Below are 24,028 nucleotides of genomic sequence, written 5' to 3' on the forward strand. Positions count from 1 at the left end.
TGATACATATGCAGCTAGAGTCAAGAGCTCCGGGGTACTTGTTAGTTCATAATGTTGTTCCACCTATAGGGTTGCAGATCCCTTTAGCTCCTTGGGTACTTTCTCTAGCTCCTCCTCAAAATAATTTTTATTTAAAAAGCTGGATGTTAGCCGGGTGGTGGTGGCGCACACCTTTAATCCCAGCACTTGGGAGGTAGAGGCAGGTGTATCTCTGAGTTCGAGGCCAGCCTGGACTACAAAGTGAGTTCCAGGAAAGCCAGGGCTATACAGAGAAACCCTGTCTAGAAAAACCAAAAAGAAAAAAAAAGAAAAAAGAAAAAGCTGGATGTTGGAGGACCTGTACCTGTGCTCTTGAGGTTTGCAAAATAGTCTGGAATAAAAAGTGAGAATCTGTCTCAAAATGTAACACAAAGAGAGGCAGTGATTGGCACTTCAACCAATGCAGGTGTCAGACTTTCAACCAGCAGCCCCAGGCCCCAGAAGCCAAGGGTATGAACATACAAGCTATCCTCAACGCAGATCAACATCTTTGGTCAAGTTGCTGGCCAACTTTGCCTCTGGCCAACCAGTGACAAATGCCATGGGTTCACGCATACAAAGTGACTCACACCTACGATTCTAGCACTGAGAAGGACTGAGGCAGGAGGATTGCAAGATGTCCAGACAAGCCTGGAGTACAGTGTGAGTGAGACCTTGTCCCCATACCAAAAAAGAACTCACTCTGTCCCTCTTCCCCTACCCTGATGCATATCCTTTCTAGAATGTTTCACAGAGCAGGAAAGGCGCTTCCTGAGGGACATATTTAAAGACACACCTGTAAGTCCGGCAGTTACTGGACTGAGGTTGGAAGGTCACCATCTTGAGACTTACATAGACTAAATAAGTTCTCATCATTAAAAAAAAAAAAAAAAAAAAAGGATATGAATGAGTGGTTTGCCTGCATGCACGTCTGGGCACCAGGTCTTGCTCTCTTGGAACTGGAGTTACAGATGGTTGTGAGCCACCGTTGGTTGCCGGGAATCGATCCCAGGTCCTCTGAAAGAGCAGCCATTGCTCTTAACTGCTGAGCCATCTCTCCAGCCCAGTCCTGTCTTTAAAGAAGAGAAAAGTTTAAGATGCCTTAAACTTTTTTTTTTTTTTTTTTTTAGTGCATGCTTGTAAACCCAGCACTCTATAGGCAGAGGCAGAAGGATCAAGAATCCAAAGTTAGCCTCAGATACACACTAAAGTTAAAGAACATTGTTATGGGGACATTAGATCCTACCTAAAAAACATAAACAAGATTCTACCTAAAACCTCACAACTGCCTGCTTACCCTAGAGGTACTCCCCTGGCATAAATCCGAGTCACTTCTGTCATCTGTTAATCCCTTACTGCAAACACTTTCTGTCGCCAAGTCCCTAACAGGCTGGGGAAACTGAGGCCCAAGCAGATTAAAATGACTTCTAGTCACAAAACTAGAACCTTCAGCACCGGGAGTCGAACAGTTCGAAAGCACGTGGACGCTGCCCTTCCCAGCCACCAGGGGGCAGACACAACCACAGCCACGCTCGACTTTCCTGCCTCCCTAGGGAAGGCCAGGCCCTGGCTGGAGGGGGAGGAGTCTGCTTTGGGTTCCAATCCTTCCTTCCTGCCATAGGTGATGTCACGATTCCGAGTCTCGCTGGACTCGCCTCTGCAGCCGACTCAGTGAACACAGCCTAACCCACAGGAAAGCTACCAGATGCTAGGCACACGAGAGAGGCACAACAGGGGTGTGTGATCGCTGGGGACTAATATACACAGAGCACGCGCACAGGTGCACAAAGGCACACACTCGCTAACGCAGGTCCATGCTATTCCCCAGCCTGCGTGCCTTCTAAGCATGTTGTAGTAGTCCAAATCGGTGACTCTCAAGCCTTTAATAAATTTCCTCATATTGTGGTGACTCCCCTCCCCCAACCATAAAATCATTTCCTTGCTGTTTCTTAATTGTAATTTCACTACTGTTATGACTCATAATGTAATGCAAATATCAGATATGGTACGTGACCCCTGTGAAACGGTCATTCAGCCCCCACCAAGGGGGCGCGACTCACGGGGTGAGAACCACTGCTCTAAAGCGCCTACACAAGGGAATGCATACAGAAGAACCTAAGTTAAGCCCCCAGCACCCATGTAACAAGCCAGGCACGGTCTTCCATACACTATAATCCCAACGCAGAAGAAGGCAGAGACAGGAGGGTCGCTGAAGCTCACCAGCCAGCCAGGCTTGCTGAATGACTGTCCCCCATGCTCAGTAAGATACTCTCTCAAAAAATAAGATGGAGCCAGGCATGCTGGCTCTCTGAGTTCCAGGCCAGCCAGGGCTACATAGAAAGACCCTGACTCAAAATAGTAGTAGTAGTAATAATAATAATAATAATAATAGCTATTTACATAATATATAGACAATATATTTTATAATGTAATTTGTAATATATTTATAATATATAAATATTTTATATAAACTATATAATATAGTATGTTAATAAAATATAATTCTTAGCCTGGAACTTACTTTGTACGCCTGCCTGGCCTAGAGCTCACAGAGATATTCCTGCCTCTACCTCCCAAGCTGTGGAAGGAGAGGTGAGTGCCGCCATGCCTGGCTGTTATATGCTTTAACATCACCGTAGCGGAGTCCATAGGCAAGCAGCAGTGTTCCCATCAGCGAGCAGCGGTATTCCCATCCAATCCCCTGAGCCGAGCACTTGGCTTACTTCCGGTTATTGCACAAGGGTGCTGTACCAACTGTTGCAGCCAGTGCTTGTGATCCACAAGGGTCGTTTTCAACAGTTTCCTGAAGGGACATTCCAGCTGAGGAGCACGCAGCAGCCAGGCAGGGCCCATGAGAAGTTTCTCTCACATAATACCATCTGCTACTTCTCCAGCTCCCGAGACAGTAAGGAGCTCCTGTGACTCTCTGCCCATCATTTGAGAAGGGGACTAGTTAAGGTAAGGACATCACTGAGAAGGGTACTAGTTAAGGTGAGGGCATCACTGAGAAGAGTACTAGTTAAGGTGAGAGCATCACTGGGAAAGGTCCTAGTTAAGATGGCATCATTGGGAAGGGGACTAGTTAAGGTGAGAGCATCACTGAGAGGGGGACTAGTTAAGGTGAGGACATCACTGAGAAGGGGACTAGTTAAGGTGAGGACATCACTGAGAAGAGAACTAGTTAAGGTGAGGTTCATGAATCTTTAAGGAACCTCTTGAACTTTCTCTTAGATTGAAATAGAAAGTTCCATTTCTCTTTCCACTTTGGCTACCCCTGACCACTTCTGCTAGAACTGTCCCCAGGTTCTTGTACTATGTCCCAGCTGCCACCCACAACCTGATCTTCGAAACCGGTGGGCATGCTGAATAAGTATGGGGGCAGATTTGGCTTTAACCTGTGTGTAAACCAGGAGATCAAACCTGGAGGGGAAGACATGGCTGCCATCCAGACTTTTCCTCTTCCCATTGCAAGCCCTGGGGACAAACACTTCATCTCCACCCCACCCCACCCCCAACAGCTGCTTCTCCCATTAGTGAAATGGAGATTACAGCTCCCCTCCTGCAGGGCACATACACACAAGTATTGTGGGTCCCCAGTCAGTAGCTGCAGTTTGCTTTGGTTGCTTCGTTTTGGTTGTTGTTGCTGCTGCTGTTGCTGTTATTGCTGTTTGAAACAAACAGGGTTATTGTGTAACCCTGGCTGTCCTGGAAGTCCCTCTGTAGACCAGGCTGGCCTTGAACTCAGAGATCCACCTGCCTTTTGCACCCAAAGCATGCAAGCGCTCTTGCTGCTGCCCACCACCACTACTACCCAGTTTTGTTTTGAGGTTTTTTTTTTTTTTTTTTAGATGGAATCCTTTGTAAGCCCAGGCTGCCCTTGAATTTACTCAGTAGCCAAGGTTGACCTAGACCTCCTATAATGGCTATTCCTGGTTGTCAATGTGACTATATCTGGAATGAACTACAGTCTAGTACTGGAGGGCACACCTGTGATCCAGATCTTGAGGCTGGAAGACGCAGGTTTCTGACATCTTGGCATGGAGATGGTGAGGCATAGTGGCTATGAAAAGCTTAGGCCAGGGCAGGATAGTATACGCCTTTAATCCCAGGAGAGGAAGGCAAGGAGACCTCCGAGTTCAAGGGCAGCCTGGGACAAAATAAATACCAGATCTAGGCATGGTGGTACACACCTTTAATCTGGGCCACTTCTCCTGCTGGAGACCTATATAAAGACATTGGAAGAAGGAAGATCTGCTCTTCCTTGCCTGCTTGCACTTACTTGCTAACACATCTGTTGGAACCTATTTCTACAGAAGACCAGCTGAAACACCCAGCCTCATGGGACTGAGCAACTGCTAGATCCTTGGACTTCCCATTCACAGCTGCCCATTGTTGGGGGTAGTTAGACTACAGACCATACATCATCACAACAAATTCCCCTCATATAGAGAGACATTCCATATGTTCTGTGACTCTAGAGAACCCTGACTAACACACCTCCCAATCCTCTTCTGAGCGCTGGGATTACAGGTGTGCCCTAGCACGCCAGGTTTATGTAACAGGGGCGATGGAACCCAGGGCTTTGATGCTGGTCAAATAAACTACAGGCCAGCCCAGCCTAGCTTTTATTGACTTGGGGTTACTTCCTAAGGGACTGGGGTTAGGAGCTGCATGCCTGCATGTGCCTGTGATGTAAGCACTCAGGAGGTTGATCAGGGATCCAAGGCAGACTGGGCTACACAGAGAGAGCTTGCCTCAAAATAGAGACTGAAGACAGGGCAAGCCCACACATGGTGCCCTGGGCAGTCATCCTCTCAGTGGAACTTGGGGTCTTTCCTTTCCTGACACACAATATAGTCCCACTCTGGTCCTCATGAAAGCCCCTGCTGGACACTTCTGTGGACCAAAACACAGAGGCAGCAGATACTTTCCAAATATGGTCATGGCAGAGTCTTGGTCGTCTCACATGCCCTGGGAGAGTCAGGGGCTGTTTCCCTCTCCACAGTGGCTATGGGGGAAGTGGCACTCTTAACTTCTGCCATAAATTCCCAGAAGGGGGTATAGCTAGCTCCCCCTTTGCTCTCCAGTCCCCTGTACTGACTCCCCCTGAGGTATCATATGAGCACACATCTACCCTGGCATAGCCTTGTGCTGGGGAAGCCCAGGAATCAGCTATGTAAAATGAGGAGTCCACAGGGGAGAATCCCTGAGGCTATGCAGAGAAAAGCAAATGTCTGAGCAGCCTCAGGCTCGGGCTGGACATGCAAGCAGAAGAAGGGCTTGGGTCAGAACCTTTACACAACAACTCTCCCCAAATCATGCCTCTCAGACACTCAGACATATATTAAGATGCTGGTGGATTAAATCTGTGACTTTGGGAATGGTTGTTATGCAGCAATAGCTAACTGATACATGTTGGAAATCTTCCCCTTCCAGAGGAGGAATTCAATACTGCCCCCCCCCGCGCGTGCGCGCCCCTGCTCTTTGTGACACGTGACACATTTGAAGCAGGTCCTGTGCACTCGAGAATGTGGTGAGGATGGTGAGCCTTGGTGGTACGCGCCTTTAATTCTAGCACTAGGAGGCCAAGAAGACAGATCTTCTGTGAGCTTGGTCTATATGGCTGGTTCTGGTTCTACATAGTGAGATCCCATCTCAAAGCAAGCAAACAAAGACACAGAAAAGCATAGTGGTGCGGGCAACCGGGGTTCTGGCAGTTCTACCACTCAACTCTATTTTTATTTTATTTTATTTATTTTACATCCTGACTGAAGTTTCCTCTTCCTCCCACCTGTTCAACTCCTACCATGACAGATGAAGTTTACTTAATACATTACATTTTCTGTGTGTGTGTACATGCATGCGAGCACATGTGCGTTCATGAACATGTGTGTGCTTGTGTCTGTGTGTGTGAGTGCATGTGTGTGTGTCTGTGTGTGCATGCATGTGTGTGTGCGTGTGTGTGTGTGTGTGTGCACATACCATGGTGCACATGTAAACCATGGAAACCAGAGGACAACCTCCAAGATCTTCGGCACTGTTGGGTTCTAGGGATCAAGCTCAGGTCGTGGGGCTTAGCATCAGTGCCCACCTTACCCACTGTGCCATCTCAGCAGCCCCGGTGGGCATACTCTTTAATTAATCGTGGTTCTGGGGACTAATCCTAAGGCTCTGAGAACACTCAGCAAGCACTGTGCCACTGACTTTCCCACCGCACCTAAGCCCCCTTTTCACTTTGCATTCTGGGAAATGGCCTTACTAAATGCCGATGCTGCCCTTGAACTGGAACCTGGTCAGGCTTTTTGAATTTGTTTTTAATCCCGCCAGCCTCCTGAGAGAAGCTGAGGTTGCAGGGCTATACCACTGCCCATCTTGATGTTTGCTGTAGTCTTCTAGGTTGGGGTGCAGCTCAGTGGCTTGGTGTGTGCTGGAGAGGGGAATGCTGACAAATTTCAGATCCAGGCATTTCAGGCTCTACAGCCAGACTGCTTGCAGGCAGCAGGAGACCGTTTAAATCATCACCACCACCATCATTATCACCATCACCTTTATCACCGTCATACTGAGAAAATGTCTTGCTGGGATGCTCAGACTGGCCTTAATATCACAATCCTCCTGCCTCTGCCTCTGAAAGGCCAGGACTATGGGCATACACCACCACCATGCCACGCTTCCCCTTACTTTACTATAGCTCTCACCCTTCCATACCACGCTCAGTAACAGAAACTCTAAGCTTCCCCCAACCCCCCTTAGACTTCTCTCGGGCCTCCTGAAGTCTATAACCCACGTACTTTCAATATAGCATCTACCTGAAAGCAGAAGTGACAGGCTGGGGACAGAAAGCAGGTGGAGAATGGGGAAGACTGAAGGGAACAGCTCACAACCCCCACCGTCGGCTGGGAGGCTGTGTCTTTAAGAGCTGAGGCGAGGCGAACCTTAAAGGGCGTGTCTTGGGCGGGGACAGAGGGGCCCGGGCGTGGCCCGACTGGTAAGTAGGCGTGGTGGAGGTTGTGGGGGCGTGGCCAGGCTGCTCCGGGCCGGGACTCTAGGGGCGGAAGGTTGTGGCGCTGTCTATCCGGCTAGAGCAAGACTCTGAAGTCGCGGATCCAGGCCCCGCCCGAGGTAAGAGGAGCTTCGCAGCCTGTGCACTCGTCACTCCAACTTCAGCTTCTCAAATCCGCTTCCAGCTGGGACCCCAAAATCAGAAAGCGCTTCCCGATTCCCAGCCCCATCCCTCGCCGTCAAGTCTGCCCACTTCACCGCACACAGGTGTCCGCATTGCCGGAGGCGCTTCATGCGTGCTTATTTGGAAATGAGTAGAAGAAACCGGTGTGGAGGTGACTTGTGTTGAGGACGCGATGTCTGGCTGTCCCTTGGGTCAGCGCTAGAGTCCATTTCACAGATGCGGACCCAGAGGCCATAAGCCCAGCCCCCCCCCCCTCAGGCTGCCCACCCAGAAAATGCAGAGAGGGAACTGGAGGGTTGTGTGTTTTTCCACTCCACGCCCGTGCCAAGTGGAGTAGCTAGAAAGCAGGGGGAAGAGACTCCTTTTCTGTCAACAGGTGAGGAAGCGGCTGTATTCCCTTCTTCCTCTGGGGTCCCATCTTGTCCTATTCCCTCTTTCCCCCCGGGGGTGGCGATTTAGAAATGCTTGTGCAAACAATCACACACCCTCAAATAAAGCTCAGATGGCCTTTGCCTCCCGGCTTGCAGAAAATAAAATGCACAAAACACTTGGGGCAGCCTGCCTAAGATTCGGAGCCAGTTTTCTGCTTGGACAGAAAAATAAAGCTCTTTCCCCCTGGCTGGAGGAAGTGGGTTATTCGTATTGCAGCCCCACCCGCGGACTTGGCTGGTCCCAGTTTAGGCGGCTTTGAGCAACTCACTTCCCTCCTGGCCTCGATTTCTCCATCCAAGGACAGTTGGCTTTCTGGTTTTCTCCCTTGCCACATGACTCTGGGGACAGCCTGGTGAACACTCAGAGAGGGCAATGTGGTGTGGCACTTGAGCTGACAGTGAAAAATGAGAGTGAGGTTGCCTCCCGGTGCCTCAGTTTCCCCATGGAAGGATACCACAGCAGGTTGTGAGGTGTGATGTACTGTCTTTGATCACAACCAAGTCCACCTCAGAAATGTGCTTTTAAGGCTGGGACCCAGGGGCTGGTGCACATCTGACACCTCAGCCACTCAAGAGGCTGAGGCAAAAGAAATATGCGCTCAAGGTCAGCCTAGCAGATAGAGGAGACCCTGCCAGTGACCCTGCACACGCCTTTAATCCCAGCACTCAGGAAGCAGAGGCAGGCGGATTTCTGAGTTCCAGGACAGCTAGGGCTACACAGAGAAACCCTGTCGTGAAAAACAAAACAAAAAGTAGGAATAAGGGTAGAAGCGGGTCGTGCTTCAAATTTATAATCCCAACACTTCCAAATTAGAAGCAAGAGGATGGTCACTAGCTCAAGGGCAGCCTGGGCTACCTAGTGAATTCCCAGGCTAGCCTGACTCAACTAAAAATCACTGGGATTATAGCCCAGTGGTAGAGTGCTTGCCTAGCATATATAAGTCTCTGGGTTCCATCTTTGATGTCCCACCCAAAAAAAAGAGAGAAAAAAAAAAAAAACAAACAATTCCGAAAGTCTGAGTTCCTAGTTCTTGCAAGTGAATATTTCTCATACTGTCTGGCTCGTTCCCTAAGCTTCTTGCAGGCCTGATGTCCTGGTGAGGAGCTGATCTCAGGGAAACACCTAGGGGTTGGGGGTGTGGCGCTCCAGAACAGGAAGCACGTGATGCAGGCCCAGGAGGGCTACGGAGTGGAATGGGGTTTCTAAATGGGTGGATAGGGACTTGGCTTAGCAGGGAAAGGTCTCTGGGCCCCTCCTCCTCCTGAGGCCATGCATATGCTAAAATCCCCTCCTCTTTCCCTACCCTGCAGGCACTAGAGTGGCCAGCCCGCGAGCAGAGAAGGCAGAGGGTCAGGCCCCAAGGGGCCCATGGCAGGCAGATGGCTGGCTCTGCTCTGGGCTCCTGGCTTCCTCTGTGTGGCTCTGATACCGGAGATGGCATCTGGGACCGGAGACCCATCCACAAAAGCCCATGGACACATCCAATTTTCAACTGGAGGTGTCAACCAGACTGCCTTGGTGGATGTGAGTACCTGGTGGGGCAGGAAGGCGGGTCGGGTGGGGGGCGTGTCTGTTGTAGAATCCAGCTAATCATTACAACCCTGGGATCTACAGGAACCCTCAGGTAAAGTTAGTGATTTCAGAGAACTGTGAGCTGTGTGGCCAGTAACAGTGTGTGGGGAGGCTGTGCGTGTCCGCAGTGGTCGGTGGTCTGTGACAAGCTTATTCTGTGGACCGGTCATCTTGGAGCCAGGCTTTAAAGGGGGGAAAGGCTTGGAAAGGCTTGCCTTGTGGGGGAAAGGCTAGGAACGAGCGCAAAGGCCATGTGGCAGGTTCTTTTTTTTGTTTTGTTTTGTTTTTGTTTCTTTTTTTTTTTGTTGTTGTTTTCGAGACAGGGTTTCTCTGTGTAGCCCTGGCTGTCCTAGAACTCACACTCTGTAGACCAGGCTGGCCTCGAACTCAGAAATCCGCCTGCCTCTGCCTCCCGAGTGCTGGGATTAAAGGCGTGCGCCACCACGCCCGGCTCATGTGGCAGGTTCTAGTTTAGTGTTGTCCGGAACAGGAGGCCGGAAGGGCTGATCAGTATGTATAAGGTTTAACCGGGTGGGTGGAAAGGTGATGTTGGCCTGATTATAAAAGGCTTTGTGGGGCTGGTGAGATGGCTCAGCAGGTAGGAGCACTGACTACTCTCCCTAAAGGTCCTGAGTTCAAATCCTAGCAACCACATGGTGACTCACAACCACCCGTAATGAGATCTGATGCCTTCTAGTGTGTCCGAAGTCAGCTACAGTGCACTTATGTATAATAATAATTTTTTTTTTTTTAAAGAAAAAAGGCTTTGTGGACTGAGGCTGGAGGGTGAGAGTTGGGAGCCAGAGGAGGGTGTGGAGCAGAGGGATGGTTGTCAGGCTGGTTCAAACTCACCACATAGTGGAGAGTAACTCTGAACTGACCCTCCAGCCTTCGGCTCCTGAGAGCTAGGAGCCTAGGCGTGTGTCACCATGCCTGGCTGCTTTATGTGGAACCATGGGTAGAACTATTCAGGGCCTCAAGCATGCTAGGCATGTAATCCTGCCCACTGAGTTGTGCCCTGACACCTGTGTTTTCCATGTCAGAAATCACAGGCTCAAGCGCCGCCTACACCAAGTTTACAAGGCAGGGGTATCTCCACCCCACCCTATGAGAAGGACATTGGGCAATTAAGCTGATTTTACAGGTGGGTGGGCGGTTTGCGGTTACTGGCTTATAAACTTGGTTGCTACTGTTCTGATTCTGCGGGTCAAGGATGTGAAGTTGGCTGTGAGTGAAGTGGCCCCATGAGTCCCTGGTGACAAACCAAACCTTCCTCTTTAGGGCATCGGCCTCCAGGGCAGGCTCCATCAACACATCCAGTGCTGGACATTTGACCCTGTGCCTGGAGCCCGAGAGCCACCACCCTCAGTGTACGCTATTGCGCAACCTCTGCTCTTATATTGTTTTGTTTTGTTTTGTTTTGTTCTGTTCTGTTTTTACTCCCACTGTAGCCCAGGCTACCCAGGGTGGCCTAAACTTAAGAGTTCAATGTTTACTGTAACCCTGAGTGCTTGGGTTACAGACATGAGCTGCCATGCTGGTAGCTGGTGTGTGTGTGTGTGTGTGTGTGTGTGTGTGTGTTTTAGACAGGGTCTCAATATGTAGACAGGCTAGCCTGGAACTTTGCCTCCTGAGTACTGGGAGGGACTAAGTTGTTTGTGCCACCATGCCTGGCAGGGTGCCTGAAGTTTACTGAGCCCCTACAGTGTGCAAGAATTGGACAGAGAACTTAGATGGAGCTATGTCCCCTGTGGCCTCCACTGCTCTGGAAAGGGGCCAAGAAATGAACCGGAGAATAACATAAAGTGAAAAAGAACGGGGTTAAAAGAATGTGGGTGTGGTCTGAGATGGGGGAAGGCCAGCTGCTTCGCCTGGAGCCATCTGGGCCGTCTGGGAAGGGCTCTGGGAGACTGGCTTTTCATTTTCTTTCCTCCTTGGGTTTTGGAGACAGGGTTTTCCTGTGTACCCCTGGCTGTCCTGGGATTCTCCCTGTACACCAAACTCGAACTCTGGGATCAGTTTACCTCTGCCTCCTGAGTACTGGACCAGAGGTGTGCTGTGATGTTTTCATTGAGGCCTGGGGCAGGGGCAAGGTGGTATTTTTCACCAACTGAGGGAGGTCCCCGTTACAGTGCCTTCTATTTTTATCTTTACACTTATCTGTGTGCATGCATCTATGTGTGTGTGTGTGTGTGCGTGTGCGTGTGTGTGCGCGCGCACACACACGTGTGCATGTATGCATGCATGCTACAGCAGGCTTGTGGAGGCCAGAGTTCAATGTACAAAAGTCACTTTTCTCTTATCATGTGGGTTCAGGGAATTAGGTACCCCCTGGTGGATGCAGGAGGAGGGGGGATTGCTGCAAGCTCAAAACCACACAGCTCCTGCTTGTGGTGGAGCACATCCATAATCCCAGCACTTGGAACCCGGAGGCTGGAGGGTCAGGAATCCAAGGCCAGCTTGGGCTACATGAGACCCTGCTTCAACACAAGTAACAAAAACGTTGGCAAATGCACAGGTTACCTCTGGTTCTGGGACTTGGCCAGGTGTGGGTGGGGCTCAGTCCTGAGACTCCCGTGGTCTCCAGGAGTTGCATTGAGCTGGATCCCGGTCCTTCCTCCATTTCCCTTATGGTCTCTCTCACATCGCCTTCCTCGGTTCTGACCATCCTTCCACTCTCTCGGGAGGATCTCGGGGCCACCAGCTAATCCCAGAGAACACTTATCCTCAGGCCCTCAGCTTAATCATGACCACAGTAATCAGCACACAGGTCCAGAGCTTGGGGCCTGAGCATTATACTATTTGGACCACTATTTCCATAAGCATACCTAGAGAGTGTGGTCAGGTAGCTGTGGATATGTGCATCTGTCTGTCCATCTGTCTATGTAGCTTTGTCTGTATGCAGGTCTGACTGTGTATCTGTCTGTGTCTATTCAGGTGCCTGTGCTGGCACTTTAGGGACATCTCAGCACGCCCTTTCGGGCTTTCTGGCTGCTGCTGACAGCGAGTAAGGGTTTGAAGGTTCCTGCCTTCCTAGTTGATTGATCGGCCTCTTCCTGGGATCAAGAGGGCTCTGACAGCCTCAATCCCCATTGGACGGCAGAGGGAGGACACAGGGACAAATGACACCGAGGTGACAGTGACCAGAGCACTTTGAGTGAGGAAACCAGAGTTCAGAGACAGCTGACAGAGATCACACAGCTGGACACTCAGGGGCTCTTGACCGCCCAGCTTTTGCCGTCCTTCATGATAGCCCCCCTGGAGAGAGGAAGACTGTGGTCCTAGGCCACATCCCGGTTTGCCACTTGCCTGGGTACTGTGGGTTCTGAGGGACAGGAGGTTGTTTTTGCTTTAGAACTTGGATGTCTTTCAGAAGGGCATGTGACTTCCCAGAAGGCCAAGCAGCCCTGTGTGTTTAGCATTTCTGCAATGTGTGTGGTTCCCCACGCATGGAACTGACTGCCTGTGCCTGACCCCTGAGTCCTTTGAGTTCTCCTGGGCTGAAGTGGAGCCTCAGGGAAGAGGGTGGCAGGGTTGTGGGGAGGTGGACGGGTCCCCTAGGCCAGCCCCAGAGCACTGCCACCCTGGTCCTGTGCTACTGAAGGGGTGCAGGTTGGGAGAGGGCTGGGCCTGGGGGGAGGAAGAGCCGGAGGGATATCCAGCTCAGGCAGGGGCTGGGCAACCGGTCAGGCCATGTGACAGAAGGCTACTGTCAGAGGACCTGCCTTGCTGACTCATTCTAGTGTCTCTGAGATACTGGGAGTGTCCCGAGTGTCATTGTCCTGTGTTCATGTGTGTGTGTGTGTGTGTGTGTGTGTACAGGAGTGAGAGACTGAACAAGAAGAGGGCCTACTGTGCTGAGGCTGTAGCTGGCTGTGTGGTTGCAGGGGTGGGGTGTTCCTTCCTCTCTCTGTGCCTCAGTTTCTCACTTAGGAAGTAAAATCCATTGAGCTATTTCTCAGGCCTCTTGTGTCCAAGGAAGGTGATGCTCACCAAGTCAGTGAACCCACAGTGGGGCCACTTTTGGACCATGAGGCTGCTTATAAAGTACTTTCCCAGAGTGCTGTCATGGACGCACAAGGCCCTGGGGTCCCTCCCCAGCACTGCATAAACCGTAGCCTGGGATCCGAGTCCAGGGAGGTGGAGGCTGTAGGATCACAAATGCAAGGTCATCCCTAGCACGTAGCTCGGTCCAGGGCAGCCTGTGCTACATAAGCCCAGGGCAACCTGTGCTACACAAGCCCTTATCCCTGCAAAATTCTCCTGAGTGTGCCTCACTTGTGAAAGAGGAGAGGTGCTGGCTCACTCCTGACTCCCTCTCCTGTGCTAGTTGCCTTCAGACACAGCAGAAGAGGGCATTGCTCCTGGGGTCACAGTGGCTGCCACCAGCGCTGCTGTCTGGCAGTGTCCATTCATTCCTAACCCCCTCTGTCCTGTAATGACATCGAGCATCACTCTCATGCTCGTCTCAGCTTCTAGAGGCCACAGCCCAGCCAGGGACACACCACTCAGGACTTTCACTTCTCGGGCTTTTCCCTGACAATATATTCCGACTTGTCAAGTCATGTGCGAGGAAGTTCACTGTGGGCCCAGTGAGTCACCACTCCCTGAGGGGGGAACCTCTGAGTATCCTAGGAGCGTGAGAACAGAACGCAGCCATTGTCATCTGAAAGACTACCGTGAGGGGGGTGGGGTTGGGCAGAGGGGTGAACAGTGGCTTGCCCAGCCCTGGAATCCCACATGTGAGCTTGGGAAGTGTAGGCAGGTGTGATCTCTGAGTTCGAGACCAGCCTGGTCTACTTAACAAGTTCCAGGACAGCCAGGGCTACACAGTAGAGCCAAAAGAGAAGGGGCCTAGAAGAAAGGAGGGATGGTGGAAACTACGGAGTGTCCGTTTGTCTGTCCTGGTCCCAGCAGACTCTGCCCCATTGGACCCTTCAATGTTGTCTTAGTTTCCTTATCAGACTTGTGCCCAATGTTTGAAGTTCCCAACCCTGTGCCTGGTGTATTCAGCCACTGCTGAAGTTTTTCTCTCTATGAATGCTCCTTATAAGGGACGTTCCATGCTACGCAAACTGCAGAGATGAGATCGACTCGGGGGTCTCCTGATTTCTGTAGAGCAAGAGATAGACCAAAAGTACTCACGGAAAGAAAAGGGAACACTTCTCTAAGGCTGTGTGTGCTTCAAAGTGGCCACAGAGGGGTGGAGGGATGGCTCAGTGGTTAAGAGCACTGACTGCTCTTCTAGAGGTCCTGAGTTCAATTCCTAGCAACCACATGGTGACTCACAACCATCTGTAATGGGATCTGATGCCCTCTTCTGGTGTCTGAAAACAGCAACTGTGTACTCATATACATAAAATAAATAAATCTTTTTTTTTTTTTTTAAAGAAAGAAAGACAGTGGTAACAGAACAATCAGAGGAAGAGGGAGATGGTAGGAGGGGCTAGGGACAGGAGATGTGTGTATGTGTGTTTGTGTGTGTGTGTGTGTGTGTGTGTGTGTGTGTGTGTGTTGGTTTTTCAAGACAGGGTCTCTCTGTGTAGCCCTGGCTGTCCTGGAACTCACTCTGTAGACCAGGCTGAGCTCAAACTCAGAAATCCGCCTGCCTCTGCCTCCCAGGTGCTGGGATTAAAGGCGTGCGCTACCACTGCCCAGCTTCTCTATTTTTTTAAGCATGTATTTTAAAATTATTTTTAATTATGTATTTGTGTGGGGTATGTACACATGATACGGGTACCCAGCAGGCCAGAGGCGCCGGATCCCCTGACAGATGTGAACCTCCAGATGTAGATGCTGGGAGCCTCACTCTGCTCCTCTGCTCTTAGTGATCACTGAGCCATCTCTCCTTAGCTCATACTGCCTTATTTTGGTACAAACATGTATTCATGAATTACCTTGCTAAGTTGAATTTATCACATTTATTTACCTGTTTATTTTATCTAAATAGGGGGGTATGAATATGGAGGTCAGAGGACAGCTTATGGAGTCTTTTCCACCACTCTTGGGACCTGGTGGTCCTCAGGGAGCACCTTTACCCATGGAGACATCTTGCTCACCCACAAGTTTATTTTTTTATTTATTTATTTTTTTTTTTTGGTTTTTTGAGACAGGGTTTCCCTGTATAGCCCTGGCTGTCCTGGAACTCACTTTGTAGACCAGGTTGGCCTTGAACTCAGAAATGTGCTTGCCTCTGCCTCCCGAGTGCTGGGATTAAAGGCGTGCACCACCACGCCCGGCGTTTATTTAAAACAAAACAAAACAAAACAAAACAAAACAAAAAGGTCCAGTGGATTCCTTTTGGGATGAAGGGGGTTAGGGACAGACTGAAGAGAGATCGTATTCAAGTGCGTACATGGCTCCAATCCAGTCACCATCACCCCACCCCACCCCATCCCACCCCAGTGGCTCTGTCACCTATATCCCCTGTGTTCCCTCACTGCAGTGCCGAGCCGTGTGTAGCCTGAACACATCTGATCGCTGTGACTTTGTCAGGAGGAATCCGGACTGCCACAGCGAGGCGGGCTACCTGGACTACCTCGAGGGCATCTTCTGCTACTTCCCTCCCAACCTCCTCCCTCTGGCCATCACCCTCTACGTGAGTCTGGGACCTGGGACCTGGTAACAGGCAGTGTCTGCCCAGGGATGTAACTCTTGTCTCCTTTTCTGGTCCCCATCAGGTTTTCTGGCTGCTTTACCTCTTTCTGATCCTGGGAGTCACCTCGGCCAAGTTGTGAGTGTGGCTCCTGTCCAGCTTATAGATGGGAAGATGCAATCCTGAGAGCTGAGATCCAGTGGCATGCTTTTGGGAAATGATGGGGCAGGGGCCAGTTACGGTGGGCAGGCTGGTTGGTGGCCATGTTTGGTGAAAGGACCTCACGCATGCGTATACCTATAGGCGGAGAGTCCTTGCACATGTGTATGCCTGTGCTTATGGCAGAGGGTCTTCACGCATGCGTATATACGTGCTTATGGCACCCAGAGGTCAATCTCAGGTGTTGGGGTTTTTGTTTGTTTGCTTTTCAAGTCAGGGTTGCTCTGTGTATAGCCCTGGCTGTCCTGGAATTTACTCTGTAGCCCAGGCTGGCCTTGAACTCAGAGATCCACCTGCCTCTGCCTCCTGAATTCTGGGATTAAAAGTGTGTGCTGCCACCGCCCAGCTGCAGGTGTTCGTTGTTCTTAAGGATGCTAACTAGGCATTCTGCTTTTCGAGTAGGGGTCTCTCACTGGCATGGGCTCACTGACTGGTTTAGACTGGCTGGCCAGTGAACCTCTCCAGTACTAAAGACATGCTACCACATCCAGCTTTTTTATGTGGGTCCTGGGGATTGAACAGATACTCATGTTTACAAGGTAAACTCTGACGGCTGGCTTTGCCTCCTCTAGCTTCTGCCCTAACCTGTCAGCCATCTCCACTAACCTCAAACTCTCCCACAACGTGGCAGTATCCTTTGATCCAGCTTCCTGTAGGAGAGGCTGGGAGAGGGAGGCAAGGGCACAGGGTGGGTGGCGGCTATGGGGCTGGGAAATGGTCTTCATGGAATCCCCTTGACATAGCCCCCATGGTGTCACCTTCCTGGCCTTTGGAAATGGCGCTCCAGACATCTTCAGTGCTTTAGTGGCTTTCTCAGACCCACGTACTGCCGGCCTGGCCATTGGGGCTCTGTTTGGTGAGCACAGCCCCAAACGTATGGAGATGTTGGGGATCACCCAGGGTGCTGCCTCCTGAGCTCTGGTCTCCCGTCTTCCAGGTGCAGGGCTGCTGGTCACCACTGTGGTGGCTGGAGGCATCACCATCCTGCATCCCTTCATGGCTGCCTCCAGGCCTTTCCTCAGGGACATTGCTTTCTACATGGTGGCTGTGTTCCTAACCTTCACTGCACTCTATCTCGGCAGGATCACGCTGGCGTGGGCGCTGGGTGAGCAGTCAGGGGCACTCCAGGACAGAGTCTCTGGAAATGTCTGGGGACAAGGTTGATTTTATCCAAAGTGACAAACAGTGCTTAAGCCAGCTATGGATGAGCAAAGAGAATGGGGTGAAGAGGGGGAGGGGAGGGGAGGGGCAGGACCTTGGTGGTTTTTAGATGTGATCACGAGCCCAGGGGCCTCACAGCAAACTGGGTTAATTCTGTTTAAGAGAACGTCAGGGAAGCCAGGAAGGGATACATGGCCCAAGGAACAGCCACAGAGAGGACCTATTACTCCCCCATTTCCCTGGCAAGAAGACAGGGGTAGGTAAATGGGAGCCGTGCAAGGGTCTTCAGCTGGAGCCATCTAGCCATAGAAGGGAATTGGCTGCAGTATATTGCATATGTGCATGTATGCAGTATACTGCATGTGTTTATATGTGCAGTATATTGCATGTGTGCAGTATATTGCATGTGTGTAGTGGGCAGCCCAGAGCGGGTATTAGGGACCACATCCCACTCGTGAGCTGTGCTAGGGTCCTGCACACATTACTGAGCTCCCGTGCTTCCTTCTCTGACTGAGAGGGTTGGTGGTATATAGGCAGGAAAGGCAAGCCTAGAATAGCAAGAAAACGGTAGAGCCACAGGGATGGCCACTCACCCTCCAGGACACCTGGTGAAGGTCTGCACCTCTGAACCTCTGCAGGTTACCTGGGCCTCTACGTGTTCTATGTGGTCACGGTCATCATCTGCACTTGGGTCTACCAACGGCAGCGAAGCAGGTCTCTGGTCCACTCCATATCGGAGACACCAGGTGAGAAACCTCCATGAGGGGTCAGAGGGGACAGAGGGGACAGGTGATTCTGGTCTTCACCACTGCCTTATGTCCCCCAAGGCCAGTCCATGCCCTGCCCGACCATCTCTTTGACAAGCTTGGGCCACATCCATTCCCTGGTTTGTGCTGGTGAAGCTTCTCATCCAGGGTCACACACAGGTCTCCACACATACTACAGTTGGCCTCACTAGTACAAGTTGTGTGCACCTCTGCCATTGGGAAGAATCCAGATGAGCTCTATAGCCATATTTACAGAGCACAGGTACACACATACACACAAGTGCATCACACCTCCACACATGCACATGTGTATGTAACACACACAAAATACACAAAGATACACGGCACGCAAAACAGGGTCAATAGAAGGAACACATATGTGCAATATGTGCATGCACACAGGAAATACACTGCACACATGCACACAGGCAATACACTACACACATGCAATATACTGCACACATGCAATATACTGCACATATAAACACATGCAGTATACTGCATACATGCACATATGCAATATACTGCACATATGTAATACACTGCACACATGTGATATACTGCACACATGCACACATGCAATATACTGCACATATGTAATACACTGCACACATACACACATGTGCATGAATGTATGTACACTTCACACATGTAATACACTGCACACATAACAATACATTACACACATCCACACATGCAGTACACCGCACCCACAATACATGACACACATGTGCATGAATGTATGCACACACACAATATACTGCACATATGCAAACAAACACAGTCACAAATACCAACCAAACACATAGATAGGAGTAGCACACAGGATTCAAGTGTTTATAGCAGGACAGGCATGTCATGTGCTTCTATCCCCTTGGTGACAGTTCTTTTGTCTGGGACTCTGACTTCACTCAAAATAGACACAAGGAGAAATCAAGTCCTTTCAAGGCCAAGGAGCTGGAATAGGGTACTCCAGCATGGGGTACTGACCCAGACCCCAAAGGCCACACCTGGGAACCTGTAAGCCATTCTGCATAAAGCCTGTGTGTGTGCCTGTGAGCCTGCAGGGGGCAGCCCTGTCTCATTCGGGCATAGAGCAGGGAGGAAGAGAGAGCCCTCCTCCAGGAAGCCTGTCAGGATTTCTCCCCTCTCTGCTAAGCAAGCTGGTAGAATTCAGAGCCTGTCCCTCTGCTGCGTCTGCAGATACATGTGGCAGGTTGAGATGGGAAGAGAGAGTGATTCAGAGAGAGAGACCAAGGTCACAGAGAGGCAGAAAGAAGTCTGGACTTGCTCCTGTCTGATGAGGGGTGGGGTCCACTTTCCTCCGAGGCTTCTCTCCCCACATTCCAGGCCCAGTGAGAGCTGGAACTTTAGAGGAACTTCCTAGACAAAGCAGAAAGCACTGCAGTCGTTTGTTGGGTGTGCTGGCACAGGCCTACAACCCAGCCTATGGGAGGCAGAAGCAGGAGAATCAAAAGCTTGGGGTAAGGGGTAGCAAGATGGCTCAGCAAGTAAAGATGTTTGCCGCCAAGCCTGAGGACCTGAGTTCGAGGGGAGCCGGGATCCTTATATTGGAAGGGAAAAAACAACTCCCGCTCTTTTTCCTCTGAACTCCACATGGGTGCACATGTAAACATGTACATGTATATATTCTAGGATAGCCTGGAATACATAGCAGAGACAGACAGACAGACAGACAGACAGACAGACAGAGACAGAGAGAGAGCCAGTGTATCATCTAGGTACCAACCCGCCTGTTTGGTATTGAACTGTGAGCTTTGCCACAGACTGAGGTTTGAAGATGTTCTACGATGTCATGCTCTCACAATGTAGGGATTTCCGAGTGTGTGTAGCCATTGCCGAGAAAGCTAAAGTGAGGGGCTCAGGCAGAGTGCGTGTCTGGCATGGTCTGGTTCTGGATCCCACTGTGTAAAGCAGGCACAGTGGTGTGACATGCTAGGGTGATGTGCCTAGCCAGGAAGTTCAGGGCCAGCCTAGGCTACGTGAGACCTTGCCAAGGAAGGAGGGGGATAAAGAGGAAGGGGTGGAGGGAGGAGGGAAAGTCTGGACACTTGTATATTAACTCTTCCTGACCTGGCATGGTTCTGGAAGGTTCTGGGATGTCTTGGGGATATGACGACCATGTCTTCCCTGCTCACCTTTGCCACAGAGTTGCTGTCTGAGTCAGAGGAGGACCAGATGTCTTCCAACACCAACAGCTATGACTATGGTGAGGCTGGGCATAAGGACACCAGGGGCCAGCCTTCCCTGGGCTGAGCTAGGGCGTGGTTCTGCTGAGCTGGGAGGGTAGGGGAGGTAAGGGGGATAGTCGATGAGCCAGGCGTGGCCACACCTGCCCTGCCTGGACCACACAGGAGATGAGTACCGGCCTCTGTTGCTGGGTCAGGAGACCACTGTCCAGATCCTGATCCAAGCCCTGAATCCCTTGGACTACAGGAAGTGGAGAACTCAGTCGATATCCTGGAGGGTCCTGAAGGTAGTCAAGGTGAGAGGGGCCCAGGCTCCAGGCTCTCAGCCTTGTGACTGATAACAGTGTAGGCTCTTGTTTTGCTGTTTTGAGACAGGTTGTCTTAGTTGAGGTTTTACTGATTTGAACAGATACCATGACCAAGGTGACTTTTGTAAGGACAAGATTTAATTAGGGCTGGGGCTGGAAAGATGGCTCAGTGGTTAAGACTGTTCTTCCAAAGGTCCTGAGTTCAAATCCCAGCAACCACACGGTGGCTCCCAACCATCTGTAATGAGATCTGATGCCCTCTTCTGGTGTGTCTGAAGACAGCTACAGTGTACTTACATATCATAAATAAATAAATCTTTAAGAAAAAAACAACAACAACAAAAAAAACAAAGAATTGGGCTGGTTTACACGTTCAGAGGTTCAGTCCACTATCATCAGGGTGAGAACATGGCAGCATCCAAGCAGGCATGGTACAGGAAGAGCTGAGAGTTCTACATCTTCCTCTGAAGGCTGCTAGCAGAATACTGGCTTCCAGGCAGCTAGGATGTGGGTCTTAAAGCTCACACCCACAGTGACACACCTACTTCAACAAGGCCACACCTATTCCAATAGTGCCACACCCTCTAAAAGGCCACTCCCTGGGCCCAGCATATACAAACCATTACACAGGTCTTACTTGTGTAGCTCTGGCTAGCTTGAAACTCTCTGTGTAGACCAAGCTAACCTTGAACTCACAGAGATCTACCTGCCTCTGCTTCCTGAGTCTTGAGGTTCGAGCTGTTCACCATTATTCCTGGCCACTGTGGCCTGTCAGCTAGAGTCCACTGAAATGCCCTTTTAGTGGCCAGCCTGGGACGTAACGGGGAAACTGAGTCCTCAAACTTGGCCGGTGGCCTGACTCAGGGCTGTCTACACTCTAGAGGAAGAATGGTGTCTTCCCTGGACAGGAAACCCAACCAGTGTACTGGGTAGATTTTTAGGCCTCTTTAGTCTCAGGAATAAAGAATGAACTATGTTTTTACCCTGTGGCTATGATGTCTTTTGAGCCCCTGTTTTCGTCAGTATAAAATGGGGATGGTTGGGCTGGGGACATAGCTCGCTGGTAGAGCACTTGCCTAACATGCACGAAGCCCTGGGTCCCATCCCCACACTGCATACATGGAGTGTGGGGACCATCCCTCTCATCCTGTCTCAGAGAAGGCGGAAGCAGAGACGGGGACATCGTGCATGCAGGTGTGGGGCTGGGCCTGCTTGTGGGTGCTTTGCAGCAGTGGAGCACTGCAGAGTAGGGGAGTGTCTGCTGAAACCCCCACTCTTGCTGACACCCTCCTGATCCCCTCCCAGTTGCCTGTGGAGTTCTTGTTGCTGCTCACAGTACCAGTTGTGGACCCCGACAAGGACGATCGGAATTGGAAACGGCCACTCAACTGTCTGCAGCTGGTCATCAGCCCCCTGGTCCTGGTCCTGACCCTGCAGTCGGGGGTCTGTGAGTACCGCCTCTGTCCTCCCCCTCCTCCTCCCCTCCTCTTCCTCCTCCTATCCCAGAGTCTCATCAGACCAGGGCAATGCTCATCCAAGAGTCTTCCCTATCAGTCCTGCAGCCTGCAGGTGGAGCTATAGACAGGTGGCCCTCAGGCCAAGTCCTGCCCTCTGCCCATCAAAGGACTTGAAGAGGGCTGTGGGATGGGTGGGGGTCAGAGAGAGAGCACCTGCCTAGCAGCCGAGGCACTGGATTTCAGGTCCACTTCTACCAACAAGAAAATTTACAGACCAAGGCTGTGCGTGGTAGCAAACTCCTCTAATCAACCCCAGCACTCGAGAGACAGAAGCAGGTAGAATCTCTGAACTTGAGGCCCAGCCTGGACTACACTGTAAGTTCCAGGATATCCAGAACTATGTACAGTGAGACCCTGCCTTTTTTTTTTTTTTTAAGAAAATTACAGAGTGGAAGATTTCACACTAAATCTCCCAGCGTTGTCATCTTAAGATCTGGACTTGAGTCCTGAAGGAAAACCTGGCAGAGTTCAGTCAGAGGTGGCTTGTGAATGTGTGTAGGCAGCTTATCTGACCCCAGAGCCCTCCGTTGCCCTGAGAATGACCCCACCACGCTGGCTTTCCCTATTGGTCCCGGAGTGGCAGTTTCATTTCTGCCTTGTTTTGACTGAAGAGCACACAGACTCACCGGGCACTTTCTGGTTTCGCCCCTGTCTTTTCTTAAGCTCTGAGGTAACACACACCTCATTTCTCTCTCTTCTGGCACCTCCCCTCCACCCTAAGTTGGTGGGGTGGGAGCCTGCGGCCAAAGGCATGGGTGAGCATGGTGTGACTTTCATGCCAGGGTGAACCCAGAACCACGTTTGTGTGATACGTGTGCCCAGTTTATGGAGGGGGAGGAGGAAGGCAGAAGGGGGTACCTGGGAGCCTAGTACCCTTGCATCCTCTGTCTCTGGGAGAGTTATGGCCCTGCCTCCCACCAGGGGAAGTCTGGAGCCTACTTTATAGCCGCTGACTGGGGCTTTCTCTAGGATGGAACCCAGGGCCTCACACGGCTAAACATGAACAAGCCTGGGCTTTGACCCCAGCTCTCACTTTTTATTTTATTTTTCTAAATGTGCATTGATGTTTTGCCTATATTGATGTGTGCCTGTGTGAGGGTATTGGATATCCCAGAATTGGGGTTACAGACATTGTGAGCTGTCAACTGGGTGGTGGGAATTGAACCTGGGTCCTCTGGAAGAGCAGCCAGCGCTCTTAACCACTGAGCCATCTCTCTAGCCGCTCACTTATTTTTTGTTGTCGTTGTTGTTGTTGTTTGTTTGTTTTGTTTTTCTAGGTAGGGTTTCTCTGTGTAGCCCTGGCTGTCCTGGAACTCACTCTGTAGACCAGGCTGGCCTGGAACTCAGAAATCCGCCTGCCCTTGCCTCCCACGTGCTGGGATTAAAGGCGTGCACCACCACTGCCTGGCATTATTTTTTTAATTTTAGATAGTCTCAGTAGGTACCCCAGACTGTCCTTGAACTCACTACACAGCAGAGGATGACCATAAACTCCTGATCTTTCTGTCTCCCTCCCGTCTCCGGAGAGCTAAGATTACAGGCGTGTACCACCCTGTCAGACTTCATGCATGCTAGGCGCACTGTCTACCCAGCCAGCTGGTTCCACAGCATGCTGCCCCACCCCCTTGCTGGCAGTTTTGAGACAGTGTTTCATTTGTATTGTGATAGCCTTCAACTCTCTACTTAGCTGAGGCAGGTCTTGAACTTCTGAACCTAGTCAGAGCTCCCCCTTCCCTCCCCCCCCCACGCCACTGTGGGGGCTAGTGGGAGGAAGTGGGGAGCCAAGCCTCGGGGATCCCAGTTCCCCTTCTTGCCCCACAGACGGCATCTATGAGATCGGCGGTCTCCTTCCTGTCTGGGCTGTGGTGGTGATCGTGGGCACAGCGCTGGCTTCAGTGACCTTCTTTGCCACATCTAACAGAGAACCCCCTAGACTGCACTGGGTAAGAATTGGCAGCCTCTCCGGGCGTGGTGGCACACGCCTTTAGTCCCAGCACTTGGGAGGCAGAGGCAGGCGGATTTCTGAGTTCCAGGCCAGCCTGG

At 51.0% G+C, this 24,028-nt stretch overlaps 1 protein-coding gene across 1 annotated transcript in view; it reads left to right on the forward strand.

The window, feature by feature from the left end:
* The first annotated feature begins 7,046 nt into the window (after window positions 1-7,046).
* Slc8b1 (solute carrier family 8 member B1) overlaps window positions 7,047-24,028 on the forward strand; it is a 23,305-nt gene continuing 6,323 nt past the window's right edge. The window contains exons 1-12 of the mRNA XM_021162882.2: window positions 7,047-7,140; window positions 8,947-9,160; window positions 15,654-15,806; window positions 15,889-15,941; window positions 16,595-16,652; window positions 16,773-16,878; window positions 16,960-17,127; window positions 17,822-17,929; window positions 20,121-20,180; window positions 20,326-20,456; window positions 21,774-21,915; window positions 23,807-23,928. Coding sequence (XP_021018541.1) covers window positions 9,005-9,160; window positions 15,654-15,806; window positions 15,889-15,941; window positions 16,595-16,652; window positions 16,773-16,878; window positions 16,960-17,127; window positions 17,822-17,929; window positions 20,121-20,180; window positions 20,326-20,456; window positions 21,774-21,915; window positions 23,807-23,928 — 1,257 coding nt within the window. The 5' untranslated portion in view covers window positions 7,047-7,140; window positions 8,947-9,004. The remainder of the gene's footprint in view (window positions 7,141-8,946; window positions 9,161-15,653; window positions 15,807-15,888; window positions 15,942-16,594; window positions 16,653-16,772; window positions 16,879-16,959; window positions 17,128-17,821; window positions 17,930-20,120; window positions 20,181-20,325; window positions 20,457-21,773; window positions 21,916-23,806; window positions 23,929-24,028) is intronic.

This window comes from Mus caroli, chromosome 5 (assembly GCF_900094665.2).
Source record: "Mus caroli chromosome 5, CAROLI_EIJ_v1.1, whole genome shotgun sequence".
In the NCBI taxonomy this organism is placed as follows: Eukaryota; Metazoa; Chordata; class Mammalia; order Rodentia; family Muridae; genus Mus; species Mus caroli.